Genomic DNA, 22,620 nt, shown 5'->3' with positions numbered 1-22,620 from the left:
AGTCTATCACTCTCCATCCTCTCCACATGGCCAAACCACCTCAGTGTGTTTTTCCTAATGCTTCCTATCACATTCACATACACACCACAATGCTCCTTCACATCCTCATTTGTCTGTCTGTCTCTCCATGTGACTTCACAGGCTTCTCTCAAATAACTAATTTCCACTGCTCTCACTCTTGACTTGTGTCCCTTCAACAACGTCCAAGCTTCACTTCCATACATTAGAGTTGGTGTCACAATACTATCATGAAATAAATTTTTCACTTCCATGCTCACTTTCCTGTTTCTTATCACTGCTTTCAAGGAACCTGCAACCTTTCTTCTTTTTTGTACCCTTTCAAGCACTTCGCCCTCCAAACTTCCATCCTTACTCATCACACTACCCAAGCACTTATACATACTCACATTTTCCATTTCCTCATCATCCAGCCTTGCTGTACATTCACTGACTTCACCTCTCTCAAAGACCATAACTTTACTCTTCCCTAAGTTCACCTTTAGATTCCGTTTCTTACACACACCTCCAAACTCATCCACCAAGCCTTTCAGCTTCCCTTCGTCTTCACTTAACAACACAGTATCATCTGCAAACAACAGCACAGGGAGTTTCCAAACACTGCTCTCTTTCATTAGGGCCACTCCAACATCCACTGCCCTACTTTATATATCTTTCATAACCTCATCCATATACAGAATGAACAACCATGGAGACATGACACATCTCTGTTTCAACCCAACCATCAAATAAAAAAACTCACTCAGTTCACTATCCACATGCACTGCAGCCTTAGCACCCTCATACATACTCTTCACAGCATTCAGCAACTTCCCATCTACTCCATATATTCTTCATTACTTTCCACAATCCTTGTTTATCCACCCTGTCATATGCTTTCTCCAAATCCATGAAGGCCGCATACAACTTCTTTCCCTTCTCGAGAAACTTTTCCACCAAAGATCTGAGAATAATCTGATCTACACAACCTCTTCCCTTCCTAAAATCTCCCTCTTCTTCTCCAACTAATTCCTCCGTTATTTCTCTAACTCTGTCAATAAGTATCCTACTGTATACTTTTCCTATTACACCGAGAAGACAAATGCCTCTATGATTACCACACACTTCTTTTTCCCCTTTCCCTTTGTACAAGGGAATAATTATACCTGACTTCCAATCCTCTGGGACTCTACCTTCCTCCCAGGCTGGTCTGCACATCTTCCACATCCATTCTACAACTATCTCTCCCCCATACTTCAGCTTTTCACCACACACTCTACCAATGCCTGGGGCTTTCCCCATTTTGACTTTCTTCATTGCTTCCACAACTTCCATCCTACTGATTTCTTCCTGTCTTCTCACCTCCCTCGTTCTCCTAGCCATTCCCCAGCCACTTATACTCGCATTACTTTCGTTCTCTATGTTCAACAATTCATTAAAGTGTTCTCTTCAACTGCTCACTTTTTCCCTTCTCAACTAGTAATCAACCATTTTTATCTTTCACTCCCCTACTAACTTCATTGCCACCCTGTCTGACTCTCTTTACCTCCTTCCAGAACATTTTCGTACAGTCCCTCCACTTGACACTCAAATTCCTTCCAATTTCCTCATCCACTCTCTTACTAATCTTTTCACCTCTCTCTTCCTGTCTTCATATAACTCTCTCTTCCGTCTCGCGACTTCTTCCACACCCGTTTCTCATCCATTCATTGTATGCTTTTTTCTTTTGTGCCACAGCCTGTCTCACCTCTTCATTCCACCATGCTGTTCCTTGCACTCCCTTTCGTCTTCTCTTCACCCCACGCCACCTCATATGCTGCACATATTTCTCCTGTGAATATCCTGCATACACCTTCCATGTCCCCCATCTGCTTCAATTCATATTTACCCAATCGTTCCTCCACTTCTCTCTTATATTCTGCCTTTTTCTCATCCTCTTGTAACCTTTCCACTCTCCTTGGATCTACTCCTTCCTCCCGTCCATCCCTTCTTCTATTTCTCGATTTTACTCGGACCCTGATTCTGACCACCACTTGGTGGTGGTCAGAAAGTCTGCTTCCCCAACCTCTATATGCTTTTGCATCCATTACACATCTTCTTATCCTTTCATCCACACACACATAATCAGTCATTGACTTCCGTTCATTCAGTTCACCATCCACCCTTCTCATCACTCACCATGTATACCTGTGGATCATTTTGTGTCTGAAGAGGGAATTGGCAATCACCAACCCCGTCCTGGCACAAATGTCCACTAAAACACTGCCATTCTCATCTATCTCAGCAGGCACACCCCACTCACCAACTACTCCATCCACCTTCACATTCCCTTCTTTACCATTCATCTCACCAATTAAAAACACGTTCTCATTCCTTTCAAACTTTTCCAAGGACACTTCCACATTTGTCCAGAACTCTTCTCTCACTCTGCTTGCACAATCTTGCGTTGGCGCATACATGCACACTATCGCCCACATTTGTAGTCTAACTTTCAGTCTTACCCACACAATCCTTTTGCCAACTGATCCATACTCTGTTATATTCTTCTTCCATCTGTTAAAACAATACACACTTCTTCTTTTGCACTATCATTCTCACCTACTCTGCACATATACCCCATCCATTCTCCCATGCTCTCACACTCTCACCCCCCCATTTAGTTTCAGTTAATCCACATACATCCACTTTCGCACCATCAAGAACGTGGACAGTCTCTCTCTCTTTCACCTCATCATTTGCACCCCTTACATTCCACGTTGTCATCTGTATCATATCCTTTGTTCGTTCCTTAGTCATCATCATTTGGTCAGTCCTGGTCCAAGGCTTCCTGTTCCTATTTTTAGTTAGTTGTTTTCCGAGGAGGGGTACTAATCCTCCGCCAACCCACTTGCTGTCACGTAGGGAACATGTGTCGGTTGGTTATAAGGTTACCACCCAGCTTTGTAAATGATTTCCTGGTTTACAGGAAATCATTTGGCTTGCCACTCGATGTTTTGCATATTTAAGTTTATAAATCTTCATTAACAGGCAAATGCATTTCTTTTATGCAGTATTTTGAGTATGATTATGCCTAGCATTGTGTTAGTATCCACCATCCATTCATCCATCATCTAAACCTGTGTTGCCGCATTAGGAGTGTAGGAGCCCAGGGCTAGGCGAGATGGTCCTGACATCTGAGATGAGAGTGACCAGCCTCACTCATCCTGGAGCGGCATTACGTGAGCATTAAACTCCAACCACCCCTTGGATATGAACCGACACAGGCTCAATCTGGTTGGAGCACCATTAGGCGCCCTACACCCATACCTCAGTACTGTATCAGGCAGTGTTGTGTACCAGTGGGAGTGGTTGGTCAGCCGGTATGTCAGATATCAAAGCAATTTTCCCCATAAGATACTGAAGAAGAGCCAGAGATGTGTTCCAGACTCAAACCCAAGCTCTCATGTAGCTTAATCAATAGAGACTGACACAAAAGCACCATAGGTAATGTTGTTATCCTTATAAACAATACTATTACTTAAAAATGACACATCAAACATCATATGCAAGAGGGTAGGGTGGTGGGACATTTTGTGTCGAGATGCTTCTGGGCAACTAAACCGCCAGGCAGGCAACTGGCAGTGCGCCAAGCCGGGGGGTGGGGGAGGGTGGAGGGATGGGGAGGGAGACAAGTAGGGGTGGGGGAGGGAGACAGGTGGGGGTGAAGAGGGTGGGGGGACAGGGAAGGAGACAAGAAAGCCAAACAGCCCTGCTACCCCCCCCCCCACCCTAGTCTCACTTACTCTAACTCACTCACTCACCACTTTCACTCACTCACTCACTCTTTCACCACTTTCACTTATTCAACACTTTCACTCACTCACTCACACACACACACACACACACACACACACACACACACACACACACACACACACACACACACACACACATGGGAAACAAGCAGGGGGTTGGGGAAGGTGGAGGGATGGAGAGGGAGACAACCAGGGGTGGGGGAGGGCAAGAGGACAGGGAGGGAGACATGCCTGGCAGTGCTGAGTGTGGTGAGGGATGGAGGAGGGATGGGGAGGGTGAGAGGAGGGACAGGGGGGTGAAGAAGAGAGGGAATGAAGGGAGGATGAGAGGACCAGGAGAGCCTTGTTTCAAACCGAGAGAGAGGTGGGGTGTTGGACTGGCGAGGTGGCAGACATTCAGATTGTTTGGATTGTGGGAATGATCCCCTGTTTCTTGTGTTCAGTCTAGCTAAGTGCCGGTTATCGATGCATTGGATAACAGGGTATGGGTGTAATTTGATTACATGGTTACCACCCAGTGTAGTAAATTGTTTCCTGGCGAACAGGAAACCATTTGGCTTGTCAATCAGTGTAGAGTCACCTGTAGACAGAAGGAAGAGGAAAGAATGAAGGCAAGAATGACATAAGAGGAAGGAAGGAAGAGAGGAATGGGCAGCCACCTGAGAGCAGCACTACATCAAGTGAGTGGATGGTAGATCAGGCATATGGTTGCATCAGACATTTCCCAGTGTATTGTAGTAAAAATATGTAATCAGTTGTTATTTCATAGCCTGTACTGCATGAAACTGAATAAACATGTATAGCTGGACTGAAGAATGCGATTGCTTAGTTGGACCAGCTGCATTTTAAATGTTTGTAGGAGGGTATAATCCTTGTGTAGTGCCATACTTTAATACAGTCTTCTTTGCTTCCCAGAGGAGAGTGTGGGAATTGGTGTGTGCTTGTTGATAGCCGAGTGTCATCTGGGGGCACACCACCCTGAACGAGCCCTGCCTGTCATTGCTCACACAGAAACTACCTTTCTACCACAGCCTCTCCCACATACACCCTCACACAAACAACCTCCACCACCACATGACAAGGAGAATAAGTGAGTCACTGTAAATGTATATTGTTCTTAAACCGTGTACTTTGTGCTTTATAGTTATTACTAAAACGCACTCAGAGTGCACATACCTCTGCCAATGACATTGCATGATCTGAGTCAGAATCCTCCCCAAATTTTAATAAGTTCTTTTTTGGCCCATGGCCCACTCTTCCACAAAATTTAATTGAAATTCATTGAGAACTTTTGGAGATATCAGATGGATAAACAAATAAACAGACAATCATAGGTGAATACATAATCCCCTCCAACTTCATTGGCAGAGGTAATAACAGGGATATAAGTACTGCTTGTATATTAAAGGTGATTACAGTACTTGATAAAATTTATAAAATCTCCTGTATACTGTCCATCATCCCTATCATCAGAACCACAGCTCCTACTAACAGATAGGATGAGGTAGGATCTATAAACCAGGAAAGGTGAAACATAGATCTTGGGAAATTGTCGAGCATCGTGCCTAGTAAGATGGATCTTTACCATCCAAGTTGTTAAAATCTTGCCTTTGCCTCTCAAAACTATAATAGAGTACAATATGATGGGGCTGGAATGCATTGGTGTTGCAGTGTAGAGAGGTAGATTTAGATGGTTTGGGCATGTTGAGTGGATGGGGGATGGTAATTGGGTGCAAAAAGTGAGAATTGTTAACATTAGGGGTAGGGTTGTGAGAGGTAGACTGAAAAAGGTCTGGGACGAGGTCATTGAGTGTGACCACAGGGATAAAGGACTGAGTAGGGAAGCTGCCAGAGATTGAGCAGCATGGAGAGCTGCCATTAGGTGACCAAGGCTGTCGGATGCAATCATGTTGGGGCCTTTAAAAAGCAAACAAAATGCATATGTGTAAATGGTCATGATTTTTAAGTGAAGCCAAGATTCCAACGATGTGCGTGGTGGTAATTTTTGTAGATCCTATTACACTGAACTTTTTGTTGATAATTCTACCACTTTTATGCTGTCTTCTTCTCTGTTTCTGGATCCTACCTTCTCCCATCTTTATGTGGGAATAAGGGTTAGGATGAAAATTATGAAGGATTACTGTACAGAACAGTCCTGAACTGTGTTGTATTTATGTTGTAGATCCCCTGAGAAAAACAGTGTTTCTGGAGGGATGGGTGGCAGCAGCAGCAGCAGCAGTAGCAGCAGCAGCAGCAGTAGCAGTAGCAGCAGCAGCAGCAGCAGTAGCAGCAGCAGCAGTGCAGCCACTGAGGAGATCCGGTGCAGCGCAACACAAGAACAGTTGCGAGGGAGACTACAGCAGCTACGTGTGCGGGCATTACTTATGATGCGGGCACTTAGGCTGGCCAAGAAAGAACTCAAGACCATTGTCACACATGCAGTCAATGCTGGCAACTCACTGGTACAGTATTTCATATATTTTGTCAGTCTTTTGTACACAGAGAAAGCAATAATTCAGTATCACTTTCAGTAGACAAAAGCCGTGGGCCTGTAATGTGTGTCAACTTCCACTGACGTTCCATGACCTCTGTGAACCCACCCTCATTTTCATCATATTTTGGAGCCTGTTTTACTTTAGAGTTAATGGATCATGTACTAGCCCATAATTTAGTCTGCCGAGGGGATAATTATTTCTTTTCAAAGTTCAGTAGTGAAAGCATTTCCAGTCTCTTGTGTGGCCATAGCATCTGAACATACCTTCATTTACTGTTTGATCAGTTGTCTTCATTACTCCATGTCTCTCACATATCTCCCTGTTTCTAATTGTATACAGCCCACAAAACCTACACATTCTCCTCACCAGCCCCATTTTTTATTACCTTCACTCATGCATTACTACTACAGATGTCTCAGACTACCTTATGATAGTGTAGGTATTAACACCCCCTCATTTTAGTATTTTGCAGTCTCTCCATAGCATGGCTTTCATAGCATTTGCTACTTATCTACATTTGTTCTTGTGCCATTAACATGTGTATGTGTTTTGTTGTTGTTGCTATTGCTGGTCAGTTTTATTCAGTGTAGGAGAGATTTCATTTGACACATCAGTATGAGGATGCTGTTAGTGATTTTTGTCTGGCTTCAGTTATAGACAGACTCCTCAACTGAAGTGGCTAAATACCAGTACATTCTACATTAATCCTTTCAGTACAAAGGTAAATTACCAGCCAGACAGTTTGATTCACTGTTGGAGTGCCATCACAAGGTACTTTTTATAGTCTGGGAAAGACCTCTTGATCTACAGTAGAGGTGAAATTTTTAAGTTGGAATGATGGTTGTGACATTTGCAGTTGTTTGAGTGTCAGTTGACCAGAGGCATTTCTGTGCTGTATAGTGATTTTACCAGTGGCGTAGGTTGATTACCTACACTTCAGTGTTATGGATTATTAAAGCCTAGCCTCAGGGCCATCCTCCTTGAAGGGAGTTTCAAGATATGGCTGTTCAGGCTTTGGAAATTTTCTTGGACTTAAGGTGGTAAAACCATTGTTATTCCAGTTGTTTTCGTATGTGGTAATGTGTTCATACAGCTATCATACGCGAAGTACTGTAGTACCTTTTCTTGAGAAAATTTCAAGCTGTTCTACTTATCAACAGAATGTGACATTGATTAGCCTGAAGAGCCAATTGGAACACCTTAGAGGGAACCATCGCAAGGCCATCAAGGTGCTGAATCAGTGTGCTGCCATCCCTCCTCCCAGCCCGTGAGTATCTGTTCCCATCAGTAACTAACTTGCGTTGATTTCCTTGCTTTGTCGTATTTTTGAGCTTACAAACATGACAGAAGAGTTCCATCCGAATTCTGTCAAGTAGGAACAGTCTCACTGAACACGGTACAGCCTTCATGATGAGTCAGGGATTTTTCAAGAAATATCACAACATTTTCCACACAACTGGAACTGTATATGGGGGAAAACTGCTGAAGCAGCTTTATATCTAGCAATGATACATGTACAGACAACTTTTCTGTAATATTCTTTTTTCTTTTTTTTTTTTCCTTTAAATGTCTTGGAGAAGACATTTCATACTGGAGAGGTTAGATGTTGTCTTCAATAACCCCTTACTGTTAGAGATACTGTACTCCCTTAACCCTGTTGGGAACTATGATGCAAATTGCATCATATCAGAGTTGAGCTGAAGAGTAACCAGTGACGCAATTTGCGTCATTATCAGTTTTGGACTGAAGAGGTACTGATTAGGCAATTTTAGACAAAAATATTCACCAAAAATTAAGTTTTAGCATGAAGTGCTTCAAACTTTGTTGAGTCGTAGGGTAGGGTGTCTATATTAACTCCTAACCATGGGATGTCAGTTGGAACTGTAAAAAAAATTGGTGGCGCGGCGGCAGCAAGTGTCGGTAGGAATCGCACTTGTTATCCTGGCACAGTTTGAAGTGGCCACCACTTTTATCTCGTCACCAAAAGCTCGGGGGTGACTCCAACCAGCCTGCCCAACCTATGTCAGTCGTCTCTGTGACATTACCAGGTGTAGGACGATCTTTTCTTAACCTTTCTCATCCATTTTGTTCACGCCTCACGTGGTCTCCTGCCTCATCCTGTCCGCCCCTGCCAAGCCTCTTTCCAAGGATACTAGGAAAGGACTCGGTGATAGTACCATAGGGCATGCCTTGGACACCACTGTGTCGTTTATCAATAATGGAGAAGTTATCATGACAGCGAAGCCATAGTCGGGGCCGTGGGCAAACACACGAACACATCCTGTTTTCATGACAAAAATTAGTCCTCTTCCTCATGCCATTACTTATCAATGCAACAACTTACAGACCTGGGGGTATTTTCATTCGCAAGAAGAAGAGCTGGTGAGTAATATGATCATCAGTTCATTTCCTTAACTGCTTTTCTTAGATATTAAGGTTAGAAGTAAAGCTGGTTTTTGTTTTGTTTTTTTGTACTGAGGTGAGGTGTGAGCAGAGTTTAGCCCGTTGTCCATGGATTAAGGCCAACACTCTCAAATAGTCGGTGTCCTGTCAGCTTCCGGTGGTGATGGATGTGTGTGTGTGATTTTTGGTGTTTTACTAAAAAACTATTGGTCTTATCAAAATTCCGATAACACCACGAGAAAGCTTGTGAAATTCTGTATCTAGACATATACTTTGCTCTTGCACAATGCAGGCAAAATTTTGCGCTAGGGGGTTTGGAAGCTAGTTTTACTCTGGAAGTAGTTTATTCTCACTGCATTTCATTACTTTTACTCATCAGTTTTGTGTGTTTTTGTAACTTACAGTATAAACATCAGCAAAGATGATGGTATACAATTTATACCAATATAACTAATTTCCGTGATAAATAAAATCCTTGGGAACGTTTTCAGTTGTGCATGGTAAGAGGCTACCTTCACTCCATTCTCTCTGATCATGTCACCGAAACTTATAGAAAACTTATGGTAACTTATGGTTCCCGAGAGGGTTATTAAAAAAAAATAATAATCTGGTAATAGATCAAAATGAAAAAGACATGATATTAATAGTAATTTCATTCATTTATTTGTATGATAATAATAATATGTAATAATAGTAATAATCTGGTTTATTGAGTGTGGTAGGGGAGGTATATGGAAGAATTATTATAAAGAAAGTAAGAGAGATATCAGAGGTCCTATAGTAGGACGCGTCTACGTTTGCGGCTATGGTGTGGCCTGCACCTGTGTACAGTGTTGCCACGTTTTCTATACCGTTATCTCTCTCTCTCTCTCTCTCTCTCTCCTGGCGGGAGATGTGAGCCACCCTGAGTACTTTTGATTCTTTTATAAGTAGTTTATAATTGTGCTTTCATTTGTTATTTTGGTTTTGTTATATTTAGTGATATTTATCATTTTTTGTATACGGCGACAGATGACCGTTATCTCTCTCTCTCTCTCTCTCTCCTGGCGGGAGATGTGAGCCACCCTGAGTACTTTTGATTCTTTTAGAAGTTGTTTATAATTGTGCTTTCATTTGTTATTTTGGTTTTGTTATATTTAGTGATATGTATCATTTTTTGTATACGGCGACAGATGACCGTTATTGCAGTACCATGATTGATTTTCATTCATTCATTCTCTTTCCCCTTCCTCCATCTCTCTCTCCACACCACCCCTGAGGTCAAGGCCACCGACTGGGTGTGGAAGTGTTGCCGCTCGCGAGTGAATAATGTTTTTTTTTTTTTTTTACTTCAGTATTGGCATATGCCTACTATTTTGTCCTACATATTAGCTAATGATTATAAATGTGATTATTCCTCGCCCTTAAAATTACGGTAAAAGCCAGTAAATGTGAGCATTTTTCCCTAGCAACACCTGTACAAGCTATCCTTGTGTCTACGGAGGGGTACGTACTTTACCTTAGGCCAGACTGGGTGTGTCAGTGCTGCCACTCACAAGAATTATATGAATTATTTCTTTTACTTTGGATATTGGCATATTTCTTCTTTTTTCAGGCTCATTCTCTTATATCCATAACTGTAATATTATTACCCACCCTAAAACCACGCTAAAAAACATTAAAAGTGACTACAATTTCTTTTAGCAACACTGTACAATATGTATGCCATGTTTCTGTGTTACTGTATAAATATTTTAGGCATAATAAGATTACTGTTGATTCATCCATCAAAATACACGTGTAGCTTTTATTCATCTGAACTTATCGTATTTGTGTTGCCTTGTACATAAATAGCTTCCGTTTCACATCGCAAGTTGGGGAAACGTGGCACCATTGTACACAGGTGCGGGCCACACCACAGCCGCAAACGTAGGCGAGTCCTACTATAGTTAGTGATGAACAGGGTGGCTGTAGGAGTGGCAGTGGATGTGTGGATCAAGTATTTGCAGTGAGACAGATAGTGGAGGAGGCTTGTGAGAAGGACCATAAGGTGTTTATATATAGCATTCATGGATCTGGAAAATGCATACGACAAAGTAGACAGAGAAGAATTGTGGAAGGTTTTGCGCATGTACGATGTAGATGGTAAGCTGCTTGGTGCCTTCAAGAGTTTTTATAATGGTAGTGAAGGATAATGGTTAATGGGCATCTAAGTGAATGGTTCACAATCGGTGTGGGTGTGCGACAAGGTTGTGTGATGTCGCCATGGTTGTTCAATATGTAAGTGGATGGGGTGATGAGAGAAGTAAAAACACGAGTAATAGAGAGGGGGATGGCGTTGGTAATGAATGGTGATGGATGGAATATCTCAAATTTGTTTTATGCTGATGATGCAGTACAACATGCAAATACTGGGCAAGATCTTGGTAGACTTGTGCAGAGTTTTGCTGACGTCTGTGAGTGTTGTGCCTTGAGAGTAAATGTAGAAAAGAATAAAGTGATGGTTATTGAGAGAGAAGGTGACTCCCAGTGCAATGTTACATTGAATGGAGAGACAATGGAATTGGTGAGAGAGTTCAAATACCTGGGTACAGTGATAGAAAAGAGGGGAAATGTGCGGAAGAAGTGGAAAGTAGACTGACACAATGAAGGAAGGTAGCTGGTGCAATGAAGGCCTTGATAAGAAACAGAGGCTTGAGTGTTGAAGCTGCATGAGGCTAACATGAAGGAGTGTTAGTACCAACTTCAACATATGGATGTGAGACTATGGTGTGGCATGAAAATGAAAAGTCAAGAGTGAGAGCAGTGGAGATGGGACTGCTGAGGAACATATGTGGAGCACAGAGAATGGATAGGATACTAAGTAATGTGATTCGTGGAAGATGTGGAGTGAGGAAGTCTGTGGACACCAGAACCAAAGAGAGTGTACTGAGATGGTATGGTCATGTGTAGAGAATGGATAACAGTAGAGTGGTGAAAAAGGTATATCTGAGTGAATTTGAAGAAGGGAGGAGGCAAGGTAGGCTAAGGAGAAGGTGAAGGGATTGGTGGATGTGTGTTTTTTTTTTTTTTTTTTTTTTTTTTTTTTTTTTAATGCTATAAAGAAGGAACCAAAGGCCACAAGCCCACAAACTGTTCCTTCCAAGAGAAAAACAAAATATAAGAGAGAGCCAAATTCAAGGTCCGATCATTTCGAGATATCTGGACATACTGCGTTTGAAAGACTGGAGGTCATAGCTAGCAGGAAATACAGACAGAAGGAGACAGTTCCTGAGTTGACCTGTTGCATAAGTGAAGGACTGGGAGTAATGGTTAACTCTTGCATTAGAGAGTTGGACAGAAAAGGGATGAGAGTTTGCTGCTAGACGGGTGCTACTCGCCCGTTGTAAAGGTGGAGGGATGCAAGCAGACAGTTAAGAGGAGCAGAGACCATTGAAGTAGCAGTAGAAAAGAGATAAAGATGCAACAGTGCAGTGAACAGACATAGGTTGAAGGGAGCCAGTATGAGGAGGAGAGTTAATGAGATCACGAAAAGCCTTTGACTCCACCCTGTTGAGAAGAGCTGTATGTGGGGAGCCTCTCCACACATGAAAGTTGTACTCTACACAGGGGCAGAGAAAACCCATGTATAAAGTCAACAACTGTGTAGGGGTAAAGAAGGAACAGAGTTGGCTTAGCACACCTAATCTCTCGGAAGCAGATTTTACAAGAGATGTAATATGATCTTTCCAAGATAAGTTCTGAATGAATGAAACCCCAAGCATGTTCAAGGATGATGCAGGATTAACCCCTAAAGTACGCAATTCGCTCAGCAGGTCCGTCCCTGCAGCCGTGAAACATGGTTGATTTTTCGACTTTCACCAAGGTAAAAATTTTTCTTCCACATTTCAAGAGACTGCATTTACACACCTGAATATAATTGTGGTAGGTGGGGGCGCTCACCATCCACTCACTCGATATAGTGCTGCTATCGGTTGTCTGCCCTTTCCTCTCCTCTCTTCATTCCTTCCTTCCTCTTCTGTCTTTTTTATTTTTTTTTTACTTCATTCTTTCCTCGTCCTTCTGCCTCTGGGTGACTCTACACTGAATGACAAGCCTAATGGTTTCCTGTACACCAGGAAACCATTTACTATGCTGGGTGGTAACCATATAACCAAATTATGGCACCTGGTGGTTTAGTGGGTAATTACAGCACTCCAGTCGGATTGAGCCGGTGAAGGTTTATATCCAATGGGTGGTTGGGGTTATTGCTCATGTAATGCCACTCAGGGATGAGTGGGGCTAGTCACTCTCATCTTAAATGTCAGGACCAAATTGCCTAGCCCTGGGCTTCTACACGTCTCATGGGGCAACGTAGAATTGGATGTTGGATGGATTGATGGAAAATGTATGTTTCAGCCAGACTGACCAAATAGTTATCGCACAATCGCCTGTCAAATATGCAAAAAAGTTACCAGTCCCCATGGGTGAAAACAGAAAATGTACAGAAAATGCATTATTTACGGTAAATAATTATATATACATAACTAATGTCAATGTGGGAGCCTCTGTGGTACAGTGGTAGAGTGTGCGTTTCGTACACTGGTGAACCAGGGTTCGCGCCCCTCCAAGGTAATAAACTTTGGGAGTGTTCATCCAGCCACGTACTACATTGGCGGACACAAGGGGTGCTGTGGTTGAACCAGTGTCTCTTATTATGAAGTATGCTTGCACCCAGTCGGCTTGTGTGGGCTGACCACACTTGGTTCACAGACTACATTCTGTGCACATCCAAAGCCACGACAACACTACAATTACACTTACAAGCTCTTCTTATCCTACATGCAATCTCTACCAGACAGCCTAAGCCACTTGGTAGAGATACATTGCCTGTATCGTCCCGACTTCTGTCATGATGATGATGATGATGATAAATGTCATTGTGAAGTTGGTAGGACAAGCTGTCAGTGTGGCATATGTCCATAGCAACAAGACAAGCCAAGCAAAAAGTGGAGGTAGGGTGTGTATGGCTGAAGGGGGGAGGAGGATGGAGAGATAGGAGAGGAGGGATACGGGAGGAGAGAGGGGGAGGAGGGAAAGGGGAGAAGAGTTGCTATGCACACACACTGCTGTAGGGGGTATGTTGAGGTATGGTTGGTTGGGAGGGGACAATGTGGAGATGACATGGTGGGGCTGAGGGAGGTAAAGTGGCGGTGGTGGTGGGGGGTTCCTTCTCCCCCACCTTAGGGGGCCAATCACGCCATACCACCCTAGACACTCTAGCTCTCATTGGTCTGATCCCATATACTATACATCACCAAAGGGGCAGAGTTACCCTCCCCCAGCTTTTTGTATGTCTTTAGCGATCGTGCGGGATAGGCTGGCATGTCAAATTACACAAAAGCACAGTTGTGCAGCGTCGGTCTTAAGGGATTAAGCTGAATATTATTATACATTAGTGGGTACTCCTGTGGAAGTGTGTGAGGAAGAGAGGTTTGGAAGTTGGTGAGGCTAGGGGACTGACAAGATATCGAGCTGGCTGGATGAATATTGTGAGGGAGAAGTGCATGTTCAGGGATTTGGCACCCCTTTTTAACATGACAGTGTCCGGATTGTCACTATCGGATACGTTTACGTGAAGCTACAGAGTGTGTTGAATGTCTTTGGTGTATCAGATAGAGCCAGGATTCTGGGGGCTTGAATGATGAGTGAATGGAAGCGTGGCCATTGGTCAAATTTGAGCTGTGTGGACATTGCTACTCCTCACCCTGCCCTAAGGTGGGAAAGGAGGTCAGGATAAAGATGATGATGATAATCTGGTCTTATGTTTATCAAGAATATAAGTTCTTCCTAAGGAATTGACTAGTGCCTGACTCATTTACACTTTTATAAGTGCAAGAATTGTGATATCACTCATATGCAGTACTGTGCAGACCTCATCAGCAGATTCAGTGGGTTAATGGGAGGGGTTAACGGACTTTGACCAAGGAACAGTACAGTATACCAAAATAGACACTTTTCCCTCTCATAGCTTGGCATCGAGAGATTTGAGTGTACAATAAGTCTCCCTCCCCCCCTTTTTATTCCTATCAGGTCACCATTAAATTAAAGTTAGATGCTTGTGAAAGTTTCAGTGGTACCTGAAAAGTCAGTGTGTACGTTTCCATCAGTTTACAATACCAGACTACCTGTAATGGAAAATGTACAATGCTTTAACACTCCTCTGACTTGTCATAAGAACTGCTTTTTCTCTTGACTTTTCTAAGAGTCATCACTCATTGGCTTATGTTTGTGCTTTCTTTGCAGTATATAATGGGTATCTGGGTTGTTGAAAGAGTAGCAGTTGTGTAGTATTGTATAACCTTAGTTTCCTGGTGAATACCTTTCCCTATCAAAGGCTGTCCTGTCAAAGTGTTTTCTTTCTTTGGATGTAATTGTTTTTACAATACAGTAAACTCTCAGTTATCCAGCATAATTCAGCCAACCCCCATGCTGGTTATTGCAGAACGCTGGATATTGCATAGTACTCCCCATCGGCTCAACATTTGGCTTTGAACTGGATGATGTGTTACAGTCCATCTTAACCCTCTATTCTAAAAACTTTTCCATGAGTAAAAGATGAAATTTAAACAAAGTACAGTACAATATTGATACAGTACTGTAATACAGTACATGGTGTACTATTTACTCACTGAGTGTTGGCACTAGTGGAGGGTAGAGTTGTACACCATGCAATACAGTGCAGTGCACTTAATCCCATGTGGTCTAGTGGTGGTACAGTAATTATGTGTACAGTAATTTCAGAATCACAATAGAGCACTAGGACATGAAGCACTGAGAGGCCACAAGCTTTGCAACAAGAAGAAGTGAGACATGGGAGGCCACAGAATAAGTCACAGAGCCAGGGATTTGCCACCTCATGGCCAAAAGGGCAGAGTGCATAGATATGTCTTCACTGTACAGGATCCATGGGAACGAATGAGAGAGCGACAGTAGGCTTGGGGCACTGGGTGGGCTGATCCTTCAATGCAGTCTGATTGGCACGCTCATTGCGTGCATTCTGATTGGCTGGCACATTGCAGGGTTTTCCCAGGTGTCGGTTGCTTATCGTTTCAGCAGTGGATATTGCTTTAATAGAGCCAAGCAAAAGCACTAGGTACAGTATTGCATTGGGCAGGATATTTCAACAACGGATGATTGAGAGTTTACTGTACAGTATATGAAAAGACTGATAGGTATTTACATATATGGTTTACAGTATCAGCCATACTCTGTACTAAACATTTTGGGTGTTTATATGACTTGAGACTTCTCCCTTATTGTATATCCAAGATCATACGGACCAAGCCTGGGTGTGATGTATTACAACAACTTGGGTGTAATCCACATGGGCCTTGGCAAACCCACCCTGGCCTGCCTTTACCTGCAGAAGGCATTGAAGGAAGCCCAGGCAGGGGAAGATCCAGTTTCTCCTAATTCAGGTATAGTACTGCCACACCAAGGAGTTTTAACTGTCAGTCAGTAGTTCGTTTCTTCTACTAGTTACCTAGTATAGAGGTGCAAAGCACAGTACAGTCATGACAGTTGCTACAGTTCATTTACTTTGCTTTCAAGCAGATGATAAATTTATGCTCAAGTGAATTCCCTAGACAAGGAAGTGCAACTCCACATTGTAAACTCTTATAATTCTGAACACAACCTGTGGAGTGGAATTTTTAATTTGACACATTTGTGTTGCACTCATTTTATCACTGGTATCTGCAGGTGGTGTAGATGACCTACTGAACCAACGACCTTTGTACCAGCTGAGCAGCAATGTGCAACTGGAATTGTACTATAACCTGGGTGTGACTCTGCTCCACATGAACAAGCCAGATAAGGCATTTGACTTCCTGTTAGAAGTAGTGCAGGTGTACTCCATGAATCCAAGACTCTGGCTGCGGCTGGCTGAGTGCTGTATTGCTGTACACAAAGCTGTGAGTGTTTCTACACTGATGTATGTTGATATTAAATGTAACATACTATATTCTTTCTTTTGAAATCATGCAGCAACTGCAAATTGACTTATGACCTCCCCTCCACAGGGTATTATAAAACACAGAAATCATAGTATATCACAATGTTTGTTAATGAAATGCCATTCATTAATATGAAATCATGTTTCCCTTGTTTTTAGGACCATTTGGATGCATTTTGGCATGGAATCAATTAGATCTCTAAAGTAATATAAGGACATTTCTTTGCACCAGACATCTGTCAGTTCAGTCTTGAGGCTGTCCAGATTGGGTGTCTTCTCTGCCATGATTTTCTTCATCTTTGCCCAGCAGTTTTCTGTCGGATTTAGATCCAGACTGTTGCCAGGCCAGTCGAGGACCTCAGTCTGATTATCCTGAGGCCATTTTGTCACCTTTCTTGGCTTTTGACGTGGAGCAGAATCATGCATGAAAAAGTCACATCCATGAATAGCAAAAAAGTTTATCAAATGATCTTTCAGAACTTGAATGTAGCGGCCACCATTCATCATCAGGTTCTTAGGAAGAAAGTAGAGGCCCCTCAATCCCATTTCACCTGAGAAACACCCCCATACCATTACTGATTGTGGGTGCTTAACAGTCAGCACCATGTAAGCAGGGTCATATCGACTATGGGAGGCAGGGCAACGAACCTTGGCAGAACGCACCTGGAACACTTGAAATGTTCTTTCATTGGAAAACATAACTTTTCTCCACTCATCTGATGTCCACTGTGCACACTTCTTGGCAGACTGAATGCGCTGCTTCTTCATTAAGTCAGTGAGAAAAGGTTTCTTAGCTGCGGTGTGGCTTGGCAAACCCAGCTATTTCTGCAAGCGGTGTTGGATAGTTGGAGTTGAGACGTCTTGTAACAGCTGGGGATGCATTCTCTTCAATTCTGCTGCTGTCAGTTGAGGATTCTTGATTACTTCCCTCCTCAGAAGTGTATCTGTACCTCTGGAAGTCATCCTCTTCTTTCCAGTGCCATGCTTGTGCTGTGGTATGACATCTGGTAGCAGGCTACGTGCTGCAGCAAGAATCTTCATGATGGTCGACTTTACACATCCAGTACGTTCAGAGATCGTGTTGATAGGGACATTTATCCTGCCTCCATGCAGTGATATGGACCCTCTCATCTCTTGAGCAGTACTTTCCAGGCATGACAACTTGACTCTGGGAAAATAACAGGGCAAACAGTAATGCATATGAAAAAAGAGGAAGGTGCAAGTCCGGAGCGACGGGAACATATACTCCCACTTTCGCTTCTGGACAAGCTCTGACGTGCTGAGTGTTTCACCACCTCCCACCAACACTAGAGGAGTTGCCAGTTACTTCTTGCCCAAAAAATTCACTTGGTAGAGGTGGAAAGACAGACAACTCTCCCATAGCAATTCTGTGTGTAGGTCCTAAGTCAATTTGCATTGGGTGTATGTACATTCTGGTGATTACTCAGAATTGAGATTTAATGGAAAGCTAACACTTGTATTGTACTTTTACATCAGGACAATGTCAAACCTGACTAGGTTGAATCTATGACATATATGATTGATGTTGGTTTGAAACATTCAGAATGACTTGGTGGCATATCCAGTGAATAATAAATGAACATTTAAGAAACAGAAGATAACAGTTCAGAGATGTCTCTACTTATGAGCTATCTGGACATTATATACAGAGATGGACAAGTGGTACTTTTAAAGTGCTGGTGGTAGCGATAGCGGTACAGGTTGAAAACAGCACCTGCGGTGACAGTAGTGTTACTATTTATCTATCTATTGCCAGACGCCTCAATCCCGTTTGGGGTGGCCACAAACAAATCGCCTCCAAGTCGCCCTGTCCCCCGCCATTTCATTGCCCTGCTCCCAACTCACACCCCCCTCTCTCATATACCTCTCCACCCCATCCCTCCATCTCATCCTCGGCCTCCCCCTCCCTCTTCCCCCCTCCACCTCACTCATATATACTCTCTTCGTCAGTCTTTCACCCTCCATCCTCTCCACATGGCCAAACCACCTCAGTAGTGTTACAACTTCTGTAAAGTATTGGTGGCAGTGATATCAGTACTCCCTAGCGATGCTTTTTTATTAACTATTTGAGTCTTCCTTTAACCAAATCTGTGCAAAGATCTTAGTAGGAGAATAGTTGGGACTTAAAGGTTTAAATAAAAACTTTTAAAAAGTACCGGTATTGTATCTTACAAAACTTGTCACTGTCTGCTTTCCACATATTCCTGTTTACAACCATTGTATGCATTATCATTTATTTCCTATAAAAAATACAAGCATTTCTAAGTGATCATCACTCAGTCCTGCTTGTTTTGGGTTAAGGACGTCTTTTTCCCAACGAGAGCAGTTGCTCAACTGCAGCACTGGAGCAGAGTTGCCTTGAATTCCACACTAGTTGTGATGTCATTATTCCACATGTTCTCATTTAGTAACCAGGATGACAGAAGATGTGTTGTTCATACAGCTACCAAACATTTGGTATTCAGTGAATACTGAAAGAGAGGGTATAAATAATAATGTTAGACCTATTATAATTCAAGTGTAAAGATGTTGAACGATTAAGATAGTTAATAATTCAGGAAATTCTGATTAATAACCAATCAAGAGACAAGAAAGTTTATCCACTTCCAAGTTTCTAGTAGATGAACTGTACATGATTCACAACATTCTTTACCATTAGAAAGTAAGTGTGGAATGCTAATGTTTGGCATGTATCTTGTAAATACTGTAATTGTTATTTTTTCAGTATGAAGTACAGTAATCCCTCGATTATCCTGTGTAAAAGAGCCAAAGGCATGTCCGGAAAGTGGATCCATCTGGATAATGGACCTCTCCCCTGGCCCCCCTTCATACATAACCCAACTTGAAAGCCGTTGTAAAAGGCCACTTCAGTACATTGTACAACACTTGTTCCTGTTGTTTAGCACTATCTGGTCAAGCAGACCTGTAAACCACAGCCAAGCAATTACCATGGTCAAGCAGACCCATCAACCAAAGACAAGCAATCACCACTGCAGGGCCATATCCTGCAGTGACATGAATAAAACTGGTTATGGTAAAATGGGGTAATTTTGTTGCAATGCCAATAATTCCAGTTCAGAGGCCCATAGTTCCCAAACTATTGCATGGATTCGGCTTCTTTTGGGCTTAGGTTGTACAGGAATGCCGACCTAATAAGGTCATGTGAAGTTTTGATCCATTCTGCAAAAAACTGGCATTGGAGAAATGAAATAGTTTATTGAAAAATTTCAGCATTTATTACTTCAATAAAAACTGGAGAAAAACATTCTATTTACCCATTACTGTATTTACATATTTCAGGTTAAAAGCAGTTCAGAACTGTTTGAGTTGTTCTCACACACACACACACACACACACACATCCATTATATATTCAAGTACAGTACACCATTTACTGGGACTTTCGTAAACAGCGAGTTTACATCAAAGCTTATAAGTTTAACATCCCCATGATGGCACCTGAGTTTGTCGATTAGTTGTACAGAATTCTTTATTTGGGATTTTGAGATGATGCCCACTAGGGGAGACAATAAATACGCTATCCACTTTGATAGTTTGTGTCCTAAAGAACCTACAGAGCTAATGATAGGACGCAAAGGCTTTTCTTGTTTGTGTGTCTTTACTAAGCTGTACATGTATGGAAGAGCTAGATTTATCACTGCAAAATTTTTAATACTTATGGGGTGTTCTTGGGAATGCTTTTTAGTATTGTACTAAAATATTTGTTCATGTTAGCAGTGAAATCTTTGTTAAGCTTCTAATAGGTCAGTTCATCACATAGAAGATCATTAAGTTTATGAATCACAGTTGATTTGTCTGCCTTGGTCATGTGAATATCTTTGTTCTTTCTTAAATTCTTTAATTGAGCACATGGTCAGTGTCGGGCACTTTACCCATGGATTATTTTTTTGGCAGCTCCCTTGAGGATGTATCAGTAGGTGAAGCAATGACATAGATCAAAAATATTTTAAGGTTAGCCAGAAACACCAGGTCAGGTCCCACCCACGCGAGGGTTAATCTGACACACGTGGTCAAGTTAGATACCCCACCCAGGGATTAGTCACTTGACAACTCTCTTGAGAATGTTGGTTCTACTGTATAAATACTGCCTTCTTGTCTCTTTACACTTATTCACCTGAAGATGTCTTGAAATACAGACGACAGCTTGGTGCTCCTCTGCCTATTATTTTCCTGCAAGTTTTCACAACATGTGTCATCACGTGCTCATGTGATATTGCTTTCATATATATATATATATATATATATATATATATATATATATGTATGTATATATATCTATATCTATCTATCTATCTATCTATCTATCTTTATATATATATATATAGATATAGATATATATATATATATATATATATATATATATATAGATAGAGATAGATAGATAGATAGATATATGCACCTGGTGGTTTAGTGGGTAATTATGGCTCTCCAATCAGATTGAGCTGGTGAAGGTTTTTATCCATGGGGTGGTTGGGGTTTATTGCATACATAATGCCTGTTAGGGATGAATGAGGCTGGTCACTCTCATCTTAATTGTCAGGACCAACTTACTTAGCCCAGGGCTCCCATGCTCATCGTGGGGCAACGTAGGATTGGGTGATGGATGGATGGGTGGATATGTATATGAGGCGATGGGTTCAATACCGGGCTAAGCGCCAAAATGGCCGCCAAGCACCTACATGCACCAACAAGTAGCTAAACCATCCCTTTATACGTTGGAAGTAAAAAGTGTTAGGAAACAACCTACAAAGGGGTCAAAATCCTGGTTAAGTAGACGTGTGTTGCGCCGTCACACCATACAGCAAAAAAACCCGTCTGGTTCCGCGCTAGTCCTTAAGGCGGGCAACTGGGTCCAGAATTCTGCCAGCTGTATGGTCGCTTTTTCTTTGAGTTCAGCCTGTCTGTGTTCCTTATGTCGGCTTCCCGTGGTGTTAAAGCAAATGTGACAGCATTACTGGGCTATATCCCAGCCCCTTTCCTTACCCCCCTTAAAGCTGGCCAATCAATAGTCAGGTTGCACTGCAGCTAGCCAGTAAGCTGACAATGACACTACTTCCACCAGCAGTTGGGAAGGGGAGAGGAGAAGGGACAATATTCTCTCACCTGCCTTGCAGGTGCTTTCTCATTATTATTATAATATTTTTTAACCATTATTACTATTATTATTATTGCCATTGTGTTTGTGAAGTTACTGGTACTCGTAGCATTTTTTTTTAGGTTACTTTTTTTTTATAATTCTAGTTACAGGGGTTTTCTAATAATGTCCCCATACATTGAATGCAGTCTTACTTTTTTATTATTATCAGCAATATAATAATTTATTATGTTTTTCTCGATGTTTGTGTTGTGGTTCGAGTTTATTGGTGATTAAAAACTCCGAGAAAAACACACACAAAGTTTCCAACCTTTAAACTGCTATTATTGTGAAAATAATAATACTTATGTCATAGAAATTTGATTTTATTCCACAGTGACACTCCTGAGACATTATGCTAATATGTTATTGACCTTTTATGATGTATTTCTGTAGTTATTTGTAGGATAAAAATATTTCCTTAACCGATCGGTCCAGCAGTTGGGGGCAAAATTTTACTTCTTCACACTCTATCATCATGGTTAATGACAGATAGCACAAAATAGAGGTTATTGCAATAAAGAAAATACCATAAGCTACATTAAAAAAAAAAAAAAAATTCAAAATAACACAAGTGGTTACAGAGATATTTTCTGGCGTTTTGTAGTTTTGGCGCTTAGCCCAGTAATGAACTCAGTGCCTCATATATATATATATATATATATATATATATATATATATATATATATATCTATCTATCTATTGCCAGATGCCTCAATCCCGTTTGGGGTGGCCACAAACAAATCGCCTCCAAGTCGCCCTTTCCTCCACCATTTCACTG

General features: G+C 41.9%; 1 protein-coding gene across 1 annotated transcript in view; it reads left to right on the top strand.

Moving 5' to 3' along the window:
- Positions 1-22,620, top strand: part of Not10 (CCR4-NOT transcription complex subunit 10) — a 62,821-nt gene that overhangs the window by 19,826 nt on the left and 20,375 nt on the right. Inside the window, exons 4-8 of the mRNA XM_080283197.1 lie at positions 4,707-4,881; positions 5,974-6,253; positions 7,447-7,553; positions 15,980-16,128; positions 16,421-16,623. Of these exons, the coding sequence (XP_080139323.1) occupies positions 4,707-4,881; positions 5,974-6,253; positions 7,447-7,553; positions 15,980-16,128; positions 16,421-16,623 (914 nt within the window). The remainder of the gene's footprint in view (positions 1-4,706; positions 4,882-5,973; positions 6,254-7,446; positions 7,554-15,979; positions 16,129-16,420; positions 16,624-22,620) is intronic.

This window comes from Coenobita brevimanus, chromosome 96 (genome assembly GCF_032717465.1).
Source record: "Coenobita brevimanus isolate Jiangsu-jjx chromosome 96, ASM3271746v2, whole genome shotgun sequence".
NCBI classification, from domain to species: Eukaryota; Metazoa; Arthropoda; class Malacostraca; order Decapoda; family Coenobitidae; genus Coenobita; species Coenobita brevimanus.
This window is presented reverse-complemented; position numbering and strand designations above follow the sequence as displayed.